The sequence below is a fragment of the Ammospiza nelsoni genome, chromosome 18, assembly GCF_027579445.1.
Source record: "Ammospiza nelsoni isolate bAmmNel1 chromosome 18, bAmmNel1.pri, whole genome shotgun sequence".
NCBI classification, from domain to species: domain Eukaryota; kingdom Metazoa; phylum Chordata; class Aves; order Passeriformes; family Passerellidae; genus Ammospiza; species Ammospiza nelsoni.
In genome coordinates, this window is record NC_080650.1 from 7,325,263 (window position 1) to 7,338,136 (window position 12,874).

Genomic DNA, 12,874 nt, shown 5'->3' on the forward strand with positions numbered 1-12,874 from the left:
ATTTGACTTAGTGCTTCTTTGTTTTACTGTTTTGGGGTTTTCCCCAGGGAGAACATATATTGCAACATCCTTACAAATTCTCTTTCACTACTCCTGGCCACAGTCTGGACTCCAAGAATGTGAGGGAAAATCCAGATTGATTTTTCTAACTAAAGGCTGGAGATTTAAAATATCTGGAATGAGATTTGTGCTTTACTGTTTTATGTAAAATCAGTCATCCAGTTGGTTTCTTTCTTATATACCTGGAGTCATATGGGCAGTAATTCTGTGGTTTGTTTCTAGAATTGTTCTTCAGACTGTGTATATTTACAGGAAGCACACTGAAGGTTCCTATTACCCTTTGCATTGTGACATAAGAAAGACACTTCTGGTTTTAAAATACACTTGTCATTTAACAGACTCTTGGAAAAGCACTGAAAAGCAGGAAAGTCAGGGAAAGCAGCAGAGACCTTCCTGGGGGTGAAGAGACAGGGCAAGTGTGCAGAACACTGGGGATGAATGGCAGTCTCATTTGTCACTGGTTTGTGTAAAAATAGTTTGAGTAGTCCCCCCTCACCATTCCCACCCTTCTCAATAGGCAATCAGCTTTATTTTCATTTGTAACAGGATATTGGCCCCTCAGTGCCTCAAAAGCTCTGCAGAGTTGTTCACACTTCAATAAGTAACTTTGACTTCTATCTGCAGAAGCTCTTGATATTAATTTGCTCCAGCAAGCAAGTCAGTGAGATCATTTGTTTAATTGCAATATCTTCTGGCCATTCCAGGTCTTGCATGGCAGCCTGTCTCCTAAGTAACAGAGTTAGCAGCACCTCAGCTGGGGTCTCAGCTGCCTTTCTCTTTGGTGTCTTGTGTGAAACACTCCATCCACTGAAGAATTACTTCTGGTGTATAGCAGTACTTGTCTAATGTGTAGAAAAGTTAAATGGAAAGCAAAGCTCTCTGCTTTCTCCAAGTCTGGATGCCATATGTTACATATCTCCATTGCAGGAGTTTCTGGCCTGGGTGAGGCTCTGCATTCCTTCTGTGGAGTGTTGCCCTGTGTAAAGGGACAGCAAATCCTCCTTTACTGCTGGAATCAGTCATGTTTGTTGATTTCCATCACTCTTGGAAGAAGAGTGTTCAGAAACCTTGCTTTGAAAGCTTCTTTTGGACAATGGTTTGGTTACATCTTTCATTCCATCACATTTAACAGATACAAGATGCAGAACAATCCCAGTGCAGATGTGAAATGGGAAGAGATTTTTCCTGACTCCTGTCAGTGGAGTGTGCTATCAGGTTGATTATTCCATGGCATTTTCTGTCCTTTTTCATGACCAGTGCCAGCACTAGCTCCCCTGTCCATGTCATCCCTTTTGTTTTTATGCTCCAGCCCCTCCTGAAGACCAAAGATGAGTTTGACCAATGGCTGCCACGTGATGCTTGTCAAGGAGGTGGATGGTGGAGTCTTAAGTCATTGCCTGGCATTTTCCTGGGTTGCATGGACTTGGGAAGGCGTCTTTGGATCATGGAGACCAAACCTGGCAGCTTCTCATGGCCTGCTCAGATGAGAACTTAGTCAAAGCATACTGTCATTGTTTTCATAGGGCCCTCCTTAGTTTAGAGCTTAGAGATTGTGGCATGGATCTGAAATGCAAATATTTCCTTGGGGTTTGGGAGCTCCTCACTGCCCTTTGCAGTGTTGGAGCAGCAGAAGAGCATTCTCATGATGCAGGTGCTGATCTCCCTGGGCTTTGTCTGAGATCTGCCTGGACTGCTGGGACAAGAGTGGGAGCTGAGCTCTCACTGGGTCAGACAAGGCAATGGGGTTTGTTCTTCCAAGGCAGATAAATCCCAAGGGCTGCAGGAAGCTCATTACCCAAGGAGGGAGGACTAACAAAATCCCAAGAGTTGTGTATTTATAGAGCAGATGTTTCTGCATGAGATGCTTATAAGGATACCTTTTGTGATGTGCTAGTAAAAATATTAAATCTGCAGAGTTTGATGTCTGGATAACTTAGTCAAAGCATTAATTAGCTATTAACTTGATCCTGCAGAGTTTTCATGCTTATTTATGTGTGATAGATGTGGGAATCTTTTCTGAAGGCATTAATTTCCAGTAAATTCTTCTAAAGTTGAAGAGACAGGGATATCAGCAGGTCATACTGTTACTTATACAGTATTATTTTTTCAATCATAATGTTATCAATGTCTACCTTGGTATTAGCCCCAGTACAGATCAAGAAGTAAGAAAGCAAGATACACAATACTGTGATGCTGTTCATAACCAAAGTGTAAAACAAATGTGGTACAAGTGTGATAGCACAAATGAACCAGAGAAAAATCTCTTCTGAATGGGCCATAGGGCAAGGAAGGTGAGAAGGTTGAGCTGTTCTGCCTTTAGTCTGACAGTGTTGCTTTTGAATTCTAACACTGTGAGACTTAATGAGGGAATAAAAAATGTGATACACAGCTCCAGATAAGACCATTTATAGTGCATTTCTGTCACCCTGAAGCTTAACAAGTAGTGTTCCACATTAATAGATGTGCTTGAAGGTGGAGCTGCTATCATTTATTGTTATAACTCCTGAAAGGTATCTCAGAGAATTTGAATTCCAATTTCATTTTCATAAAGACATAGCATTAAAACTCACATTTGTGTTTTTGATACAAAAGGATAAGTACAACTGGAGATGGGAAAACAGCAGTAGGATTCTCTTCTATCTATCCTGTGGAATCATTTTAATACCCACTTTACCTGCCTTCTATCATCCACTGCTAGAGGTGAAGCTGTGTTAGGATTTGAGAAAAGAATTTGTTTATCTGTGCATTTCATTTGTTTTCCTAATTGAAAGTTAATGTGCTGTTACAGCAACCAGCTCACAATTAAGTGCCTTCAGATTTTGAGAGGTCTCTGAGAAAAGGTGAATTTTCTTAGTTGTCTAATTAACACAGCAGCCAGCCCAGATGACCGAGACATGGGAGGGGACCATGATTGATTTGTTAATTACTTGGAGATTGGCAGTCCCTCTAGTTAAAAGCAAAAACTGACTGCAGGATCCTGATAACAGAAGGTAATGATGGTGTCCTGAGCTTTTGAGAGGTAACCTTACATAGCTTTGTGGGATTCAGAGACCTGAAAGTTGAAAGGTTGTCTGTGTTATTGTTGGAATTACTGTGTTTCGGCTTTGTGAAGAGCTTCCATACAGCTTTGGTCAGTGAGCACGATTAAGAATAATTTTGTCCCTTCATTTTCCCCCTAAAGAAAAGGGGGGTGTGGGGGGAAGGCAGCATTTGGAAAATTGACTTGAATTTTATTTATTTTTTGGGAAATGGCAGATTGATGCTTAATGCAAGGCTGGGGTATCAGTTTGTGCTCACTGGATGAGTTCAGGCCAAGTTCAAAGATCCCCTCTGACAGTTTCTACAGTCATTGATAAGTGTAACTTTAACAACTCCAAGTAGCCTTCCACTCTGTCTTGCTTATTCTACCTGTGCCATTCTCTTGTGCAGAGTTTTGAGAAATTCAAAGCCATATAAACTGTCGTCCTTTCCTTACTGAACTTGACTGACCCAGACTTTGTAATGAATCTGCTGCACACAGCTTTTTCACTTTCTGTGGCCATGATAGTGCTGGGCAATCTTGTGACTTAGTATGTTTTTCCTAAGGTGGTGAAAGTATCTTTCAGTTGGGAACTGCTGGTTTTGAAATTAAATTTTTGGTTTGCATGCTGTTTGCTCTGCAGACTCCAGCCTGGTTTAAGGTGAGTCCCTGGGCTTGCCAGCAAAGCAGAGGTGTTTGTAGGTACCTCTGGGATTGTGTTCCCCTTTTTGTTCAGGCTCAGAGAGTTGCAGGTGTGTATTGCCCACACTTTACTGAGCTTTAATAGGTTTGTCAGTCTACTTGGCCTCCTAATTTTTCATCCAAAATGATGAGTTCTTAATAATTGTAGTATAAATCAATGCACCTTTAACTTTACAGTGAAGAACTTTACAGTGAAGGTTACAGGGCTAAATTTTCTTTCTCCTGTCAGGAATGTAAGTTCAGATGGAGCAGAAGCACGCAGAAGACTGAGAGAGTGTGATGGCCTTGTGGATGCCCTCCTGCATGCTCTGCAGTCTGCAGTTGGCAAGAAGGACACGGACAATAAGGTGAATTTGAGTTTCAAAACATAGTAGATGTTGGCATCAGTTTATGCTGAAGTGTTGCACTGGGATCCAACTTTTGTTTGCTGGTATTAGAAGAGGATTATGCTTGCCTCAGAAAATAGAGTAATTGTCCTCCTCTCATGGCTGGTGTATCTGTGGTAGTGCTGATGGGGTATCAGCAGGATGCTGCTGTGTTTCCCTCTATGGCTGATGAGGGGAGCAAGGGCTGGTTGCTGGGAGAGGTGAGGAGACTGGTCCTTTATTGTCAGTGACATTATTGCTGTTGTTCTGCATTACTTAATTGGCATTTATAAGTGCTGTCTCCAAATCAGAATTGAGTCCCATTTGCACAAAGCAGCAAATGAGTCAGTTCTCATTTTAAAGACTTTATTCAGCACCATCTCTGAAGACTGAAGTGCTTAGACTTTAAGAAATGTCTTCAGACCTGCAGCACTTTCACTGTGGCTTTTTTTTTTTTGGTGCAGATTTTATTAATCTGTTTTTATCATCATCTCATCCCATGACACTTAAAATTGTATTTATATGCATGAGGAATATCATAACTTTAACCTGTTTAAAAAAAGAGCATGCTATTTCTTTATAGCACCAGAAGGTTTGTAAAGCATCGTTATTTTATTCTGTGTCTCACCATGTGATGGCCTGAACAAGGGGGTTACAAAGCCCTGTTACTTAATCAGGTAATTTTGGAAGTGGATTTTGTAACCACCTGGTGGTTTCCATTGCAACCTACAGAGCACTGCTCTTGTCAGAACCCGATGTGCTGTGGATTAGCTATTACTACAGGACAACGTGTGTTCCCATTGAAATCCTCACAAGGCCTAGGTTCTGACCCAGAGAAAATTTAATAAAATGGGCCCCTTGGAGATTGTAAATGTTGGAAGAACGAGAGAGAGACTTGGATTAAAATAAGATCCTTATATGATCATTTTCTGCTGTGTGTTTGATCTTTTGGTGAATTGTATTCTTTATGTAAGATAAAGTGGTATTTTTGATTAGAGAGTTTTCATTTTGAATGCATACTATTTATAAAGCGCTTTACTTTTGGAAAAATAAAACGGGCTTTAGAAGAAGAATGAACTTTATTTAATGGTCTTGACTAAATCTTCCTTGAGAGCTACATGGTTTTCCTGGGACAGGTAGCCTTCTTTTTTCAATTTCCCCAAGCCCTCCTCTGTACAGTACAATGGTTTGCAGGTAAGAGGGTGCAATATTTCATATAACATAAATTTCTTTGTCACAGTCTGTGGAGAACTGTGTGTGCATCATGCGGAACCTTTCCTATCATGTCCACAAAGAGGTCCCTGGAGCTGATAAGTACCAAGAACTAGATGCTGGTCAGACTACAGGCACAGGAGGCTCCCAGAAGAAGAAGAAAGATGATGCTGGTTGTTTTGGTGGAAAAAAAGCTAAAGGTATGTGTTGCAAAAACTCAGAACTAGAAATGAATTTGGGGGTAATGTTGCTGTGCAGTCCTGTTCTTGCAAGCACATTCATCGTGCTTATTTAGGATGATGCAGTTTGTGGAGTGTTTGCAGTGTCCTGGCATGTGTTTATCTCCTATGTTGCATCACAGTTGAATGTTTGGGATTCTTTTTTCCACAGTACTGTAATTTTGTTTGGCTTTAAACAGGAATGCTGCATGCTGACAGATGACATTGTGCTGTTGGAAAAAGGTGGATGTGCTGTGTCTCTCCTCTGCATTGCTGTATTCTTGCATCTGTCACATCTCTGCTCAGTCTCCTTGCCTGGCTGTGTAGCACGTGCGCCCTTCTCAGGAAGCCAGGCCAGCATGGATCCATCCACCCATCCCTGTGCATGGCACTCCTGCCTGTACATCTTCCATGCCTCCAGACTCTCATACTTGAAAACAAACTAAAAGCCTCCCCTCCCACTCAACCAAAACATACAACCTCCCAATTCAGTCGCTATTTCAGTAATTTAAATTGCAAACACGATTTTGTAGCTTTTAATTGTCAGTCACTCTTAGACCTGTTCTCTCCTCTGGGGCATGAGTGTTGCAAATGAGTTTCATTATGAGAGGATTAATAGTCCCAGTAACCCCCCTTCAATGTTTCCTTTACAAGGAGACACTCAAATTATATCTGCTTTCTTTGTTGTTTTAGAGAAATTACTATTCTAGACTGAATTCTGTTTCCTTTCTTAGAGAAATGACTATTCAGATGAATTCAGAGGTAATTAATTCCATTTCTGCCTAGGCTTCATTCTCCTCATTCATGTGTACACATATCCTGGCTTATTATTTGTACCCAGGTACAAGGAAGGGTTTTGCCCCTAAAGAGCTGATATGGAGTTGTTTGAACTTGATGGACTCTATGCTGCACATTACTCTTTGATCTGATCTGCACAAGTTATTAAATATTACGTGTTTCCATATGTGTTAGGGAAGTCATAACAGTGTGAACTTGCTTTTGCAGACTAGTCTGTCATCAACTACATTTAAACTGTTTAAAATAAAAAATTGACGGGCATCTTCTAAAGACTGGGGGGAAAACTAAAGAAGTAATTCTGCGTGCCTGGCCAGCCTGTTCTCACAGGGAGTGACTGAACCTGCAGTGCGATCCCCTTTGGAAGCCTTGCATGTGTGCTGACTCGAGCCTGTTCCTGCCACCTGCAGTCCGTGGTGTTGCTTTGCCTGAGAGCAGCACAGTCCATGGAAACACTTCAGCCATTAAAGCTCTGAGTGGCCTGTGGGAGGAGAGTGTTGTGCTGAGGGAGAATTGTCCTCCACCCCTTGATGGCAGTGACAGGAGCACTCTCAGGTGTGTGTCCCATGCCAGGTGTCTGCCTGGGCCCACCTAGAGACTCCTCTCGTGGGGCTGTGCTCCCAGGTACTTTCTGTTCATCAGCTGAAGCACCAGGTCACATCTTTGTGGGCAAATCAGTCTCAAAATCATCTGATTCTGGGGGTGAGCCTGTGGATTGCAGCAAGCAGTGCAGGCACTCAGTGACAGCTTGGGTTTGGCTCTCTGTGTTTGGCAGGAAATGACAATACATTTTAATGGGTATTTCCACCTTTTTGCAGTGCTCTTTTGAAAGTGTGCTGCTCCCTAGAGGGAAATCAGCTGGTGATAATACTGAGCTCACAGCTCGTAGGATGCAGATCGAAAGAATAGAGGGTCTCAGACGACTGTTGTGCTTCAAAAATAAAAGTTAAAATCCATTCATAAATGTGCTTTTAAATCATAAAGAGAAGCTCCCTTGTCTCACTGTTAAATTTATGTGGATACTGGTCTGAACCTACTTTAATTTTCTCAGTCTAGAACTTCAAAATCAGTCTGTTCTCTCCTTTCTTGTTCACTTAATCTTGCAGTGTTTCCCTGTTTATTTTATTTTATTTCATGGTCATTGATCACAGCATTTCAAACACCTCTGCAAAGGGCTAGTCATCCTTCTGTCCCCTCAATTCTGTAATAAAAAGAGAAAGAAAAGGAAAAAAAAAAAGCTGTGCAAAGAGAGATTGGGGTTTTTTAGCAGGAACAACAGGGAGTACATTAAATACCTTGGTTTGGTTTTTTAATTGATGAAACTTCTGTAGTCTTGTATTACTCAGGTTTTGAACCTGTTCTGTGAAATTCTGCCTCTTTGTGACTGTTCCTTTGTATTTTCTTCATCCTGTAAATTTTTGTTTTCCTTTTGCTGCTTTTCTGGTAATTAGAGGAGTGGTTCAATCAAGGTGAGTCTGCAATACTTTCTTTTCATCATCACCATAACATGCTTTGTTCGGCTTTCACATGCAAGGCTAAGAGCTGAGATCAAGGTCTTGTTCAGCCACCTCCTCCTGCTCCCCCAGCACAACCTCCTGTTCATTTCAGCAGACATGGAAAAATCCTCTGAGGGAGCTTTTGCAGTTTGGTCTTTCCATACCACAAATGGAAAATACTAGGATTTCTTCATTTTTGGTCTAAGTGCGGTAGGGGAATTGCTGTGGACTGGCCTGCTGAGGCCAGGAGAGCAGGAACACCCAGGTGAGGGTTGTGTCCCCAGCCCTGTCAGATGGAGGGCTCTGCTGGCTGCTCTGGGGGCTGGAAGGAGCTGTGAGCTGCAGCAGCTTGGGTGTGTGTTCTCAGGGGTGCTTGGTACTTCTGCTTGGGCTTGTGCCTGGGCTGCTGCAGCTCTGTTATTGGCACACACAGGAGCTGGAGGAAGCTACCCCAGTACCTGTCTCAGGGGATAGGCTTCAGTTTTTCATCCCAGCAAGTAAAACTGCACCTGGAAGACACAAGTCTAAGACTAAAGCTGCCCTTAGCTGAGAAGTTGACAGGCTTGTGGGTGCCTGGGAGACTCCATCACTGAGGCCGGTTTGGGGGTGAAGGTAGGGGCATTTCCAGGTTGTGACACTTGCTTCACATCATGGGTTCTGGAGGATTGGACCAAAGGAGAAATGTTGGGGAGGGAAAAAATCTAATTGCTCCACCCAACAAATGGTGCTCTGCAGAACACTGGTTTTTGGACTGTGAGTGGTGAGGCTGTGGAGGACGGACTTGTTGGCAGGACAGAGCTCAGCCCTTGGTTTCTGTCACTCCTTTGTGGCCACCTCAGTGGCTGTATTACTGAACACCAGGGAGGATAAGGTGAGATTGTTATGAAGAAGCACTTTGCCTTAAATGTTTATTTCAACCAGAAAGAAAGCATTTGGCAATTAATCCTTCAGCAGAAATGGTCTGGCTGCACCATGGTTTGATTATATGGTAAAGCAAAACGGCATTTGAGGAAGATCAACAATAACATTAGTGGTTAATAACACTGGGTCACACTTCAGAGTCTGTGCAGGGTTTCTGACAGATGGAAAATGCTGAAGGTCATGTTTTGGTTGTTTCTTACATAATGAAAAGTAGCAAGGGGGAAGAGGGGAAGAATTTTAATCCCTCCATTTCAGAGACTGTAAATTGCATCTTGCCCAAGCATGTCTCATGTCAGGCAGTTTTCCCAAACCAGAGTGCTGTGCCAGTCCCACAGCCAGGTCTCATAAAACTGGCCTGTCAGCAGGCAGATTCAAAACTGTCTCTTGGCAAAGTTTGGAGCTATGCTTCTCATCCAGCACTGGCTTTCTCTGACACACCTCGGGCTGGAAAACCTGGAGACTCTGGATATGGGTGGAAATTGAAATGTACCGAAAAACAGATCTTAAACTTCTCTCCTACTGCAGGTGTAGTTTGTGCTGCGGTTTCAGCATCCCTGTGGTGCACAACCTGACTGTGGAGATCCAGGCAGTGGTGTGCTCCCTGCAAATCCCAGCCACATGGGTTGTGTGTGTGTTCACATCCCTGTTGTGAACAAATGCACAGGCTTGAGGGACAGAGCAGGGTGTTCAGAGCTACAGAATCTTGCAGTGATGCTGATTTTTTGTGTTATCAGGGATGCATGGGGATGGCTGAGAAGGTTTTACTCAGTAGACTCCTGAATTGCTACTTGGTCACCTTTTTTAGAAACTCCCCAGTATTTGTGAAAATCAGATGGGAAAAATAGCTGCTGGGCCTCAGATTGAAACCTCTGCCTTCTGGGTGGATTTGGTTTGGAGTGTTCTTGCAGCTTGCTCACCTTGTCTCTATAGCAAAGCCCTGGAAATGTAGGTGCTTGGGGTATTTCCAAACACAATCCATTTGATTAAGCAAGTAATTTGTAGAGTTGAAATCCCCTTGGTCAGAGTTGTGTGTTCTGTACTGCTGCCATTGGCAAGCAGCTGGCAGCTTTTCTCTGAACAGACGGGCTTTGGCCTGCGAGGTGGGAGTTCCTTACAGGGCTGAGATGCAAAGCAGCAGAGGCTCCTCAAACCAGCCAGTGTTTGCTGTCTGGCCCAGAAATGGAGAGACAGCAACTGAGGAGCCCAGAGCACAGGTGGAGGGTGCTGTCTTTATGAAAGATGGGTCAGTAAATAGACAGCTGCTTTGGCATTCCCAGCTCAAAAGTAGCAGCCAACACTGCACTCCTGGACGATTCCTCCTTAACAAGTTGTGCACAAACACAGTGCTTACTAAACACTGCCACTGGGAAGAAGGGAGCTCTTACTGTGCCATCTCAGTTCTGCAGTGCTGATAGAACTGCCAAACCAATCTTTAAATTACAGAGGGAACTTTTGAAATGAGTAGTTGTGTAAAATAAGGTCTGGCTCTCTGAGAACACGTTCTGAGGTTTAAACTGTCTAATGGCAGAGACATGAAATTTGGGGTCATGTGAAAAAACAGTTTGTCCTACTTGTAGATAAGATGGAGTCACATTTATGGGTCTGCTTTAAGTCTGTAATAATCTTTCCTACACTGACTTCCTTCCTTGAATGCTTTTTTTCCTTTTAATTCCCTCTGCCCTGCTTTTTCTTGTCAATGCCCTAAGAGTCAGCAAGGGTTTGCAGCCAGTAACTGGGTTCAGCTGCCATCAAGAAGTGCAAAGTCTTTTGGTGATGTACAGCACTTCTTTCTGGTATTTGATTTCCCAAGCAATGTGTTGCTCCTTTCACAGAGCAAAAAATTGATGGAAGGCTGTGAAGTGCCACCAATTCCTGTCCCCTCCTTTAGAAAAAATACCTTTCAAGGAGTGCTGTGGTACCTGGCTGCATGACCTTTGGCAGCTTAGATGGGCTTTTACATACTTCAGTTAAGGAAATTACTTCAGATCAGCAGAACTTCTAGGTGCATGTTTTGTTATGCACAACAGTTGGAAGTTGGCTGATATTCTGTGTTGGTATTTCAAAAGAAAAGGGTGTGAGTCCATCCCCTCCCAAAGAAAGGGAGAGGATGGAATACTACCTTGAAGGGGGGGATTTCCCTCTTAATGTTACTCCTAAATATTCATAATGGTATTTAAAAGCTCTAATTCTTCTCTGTGTGGTACTGAGTATTTTAATCCTTTTGTCAAGAGGAAAGGTACAGTGACCCATTGAATTTACTGTGCATGTACCAGCTCCCTGCTGTAACAAGGCAGGGACTGGCCTTTCCCATCTTGTAACCTCTTGGCAGACAAGACTCAGACTAATCTCCCCATTACATTTTCAAGGACCATTTTTCTGTTTGCTTTTAAGCAGCCTGACTGGTGGAGCTTCCAGCCCTTTCTGTAAAACCTCCATTACCAGCCTGGTAATCCCTGTGCAGAAGCTACTTCTGGCAGCCTCAGTTAGGTTGTCTGAATTCATCCCATTGCACCTGCCTTCCCTTCTCTGGAGGGAAAGGGAGTAAATAACTTGAGTTTTTCCCTCTCAGAATAATTTGGGAAAGCTAAATTGTACACTGCTGTGATCAGAAGCCATGCAGATTCTTGCACTGCCTTCCAAATCTCTCTCTCTCTGCTGCCAGTATTCCTCTGATGGCAAAGTTCCTGCTTGTCCCACAGCATCCATGTGGGCTTACCCAAGGCAGAATGTCTCCTTGGGGGCATGGAAACTAACCCTTCCCTCCCCATGTATTCACATAACCTTGAATTCTCAAACTGACTAAAAGTGCAGGTTTTGTTCTGCTCTATGTAAACGTATAAATTAAAGCTGATGTAATAGTTTGACACTGTTTCTTAGCAAAAGTATGGAATTATTTCCATTAGCTTCTTACAAATAGCAAAAATGACACTTTGTCGATTGAAGGGCAATTCAAGTTTAAGTTGTTGGCTGCTGTCTGTACAATATATTAAATCTAGGTCTTCCTGCCTCATTGTTGCATTGAGAATAGAGGCTGCAAAGCAAAGCTGTTGTTTTTCTGCTCTGCTGCTGAGTTTTTGCTTGAGCTAAGCTTCAGGTCTCTGAAAACAAGAAGTAAACACTGTGCTTCTGAGGGAGGGGCACAGCTTTGCCAAGAAAGGAAATGGCACAATTTTCCATGGTTTAAAACACTCCTAAGACTCTCTGAAACATGTGCTAAACATATTTGCAGATCAACCTGAAAGCAGCATGGGTGTTTGTCCCTAAGTTTGCTCATGCTAAAACCACAGCTGTGCAGCTGGGCTGCCAGTCAGATACACTCAATGATGGGTAGCAGTCTGTGATTTATATTCTGGGTCTGTATCTTCTCCCATCTTGTAGTTGCACATGACAGTAACTTACCTGTCAGTATACTGACAGTCTTCTCCATCTGTTGTCTTCTTTTTTGCACAGGAAAGAAGAATGGAGATTTGGACAGGAATTTTGATACACTTGATTTGCCTAAGCGGTCTGAAGCAGCAAAAGGTAATGCTAATGTTTGTGCTTTTGGAAAGAACAAGTAGCTTGGGAGCTGGAGGCTCTTAAAGGGGCTTAAGACATGAGCATATCAGGCAGATCTCTTTCTTTTGTAGCCAGTTAATTGAGATAATGGATATATCTCTGCATGCTGTTATCTAGTGCTGCATACTGGATATGAATTTTTATCTAAGACTGCTGAATTGGTGGAAACTTGTAGAAGCCTGTCTGATTTGTTGTTAGGTGATTGTAACTCCAGAGAGGGGTGAGTGCAGGCTCTCCTCCTCTGCAGCTCCATTTGCAGCCCTCCTGCACCACACCTGACTGTGAGGAGCTCTGAAATGCACTCTGTGAGAGTGCTTGGCACTAACTCTTTCTCTTCCCAGGTGTATCTGTCATTCTTCAGTTTTCTTTGGAATTGGGTGACAGCAGGGATTGGGCATTTTTGCCTTTGCTGATAGTCAGTCTTCCCTGAACACAGTATTCCTTCCTGCCTGAAGTGAGCAGTACTTGTGGTTTTTTAAAATCTGGGAGTTTCACAGAAAAATTCTTCTGCATTGTGCTTTTGTATTT

General features: G+C 42.9%; 1 protein-coding gene across 6 annotated transcripts in view; it reads left to right on the forward strand.

Annotated features, from left to right (window-relative positions):
- Nucleotides 1-12,874, forward strand: part of ARVCF (ARVCF delta catenin family member) — a 247,197-nt gene that overhangs the window by 191,600 nt on the left and 42,723 nt on the right. For all 6 annotated transcript variants that reach the window (XM_059485486.1, XM_059485482.1, XM_059485483.1 and 3 more), the window contains 3 exons: nucleotides 4,011-4,128; nucleotides 5,387-5,558; nucleotides 12,239-12,310. In XM_059485486.1, the coding sequence (XP_059341469.1) occupies nucleotides 4,011-4,128; nucleotides 5,387-5,558; nucleotides 12,239-12,310 (362 nt within the window). The remainder of the gene's footprint in view (nucleotides 1-4,010; nucleotides 4,129-5,386; nucleotides 5,559-12,238; nucleotides 12,311-12,874) is intronic.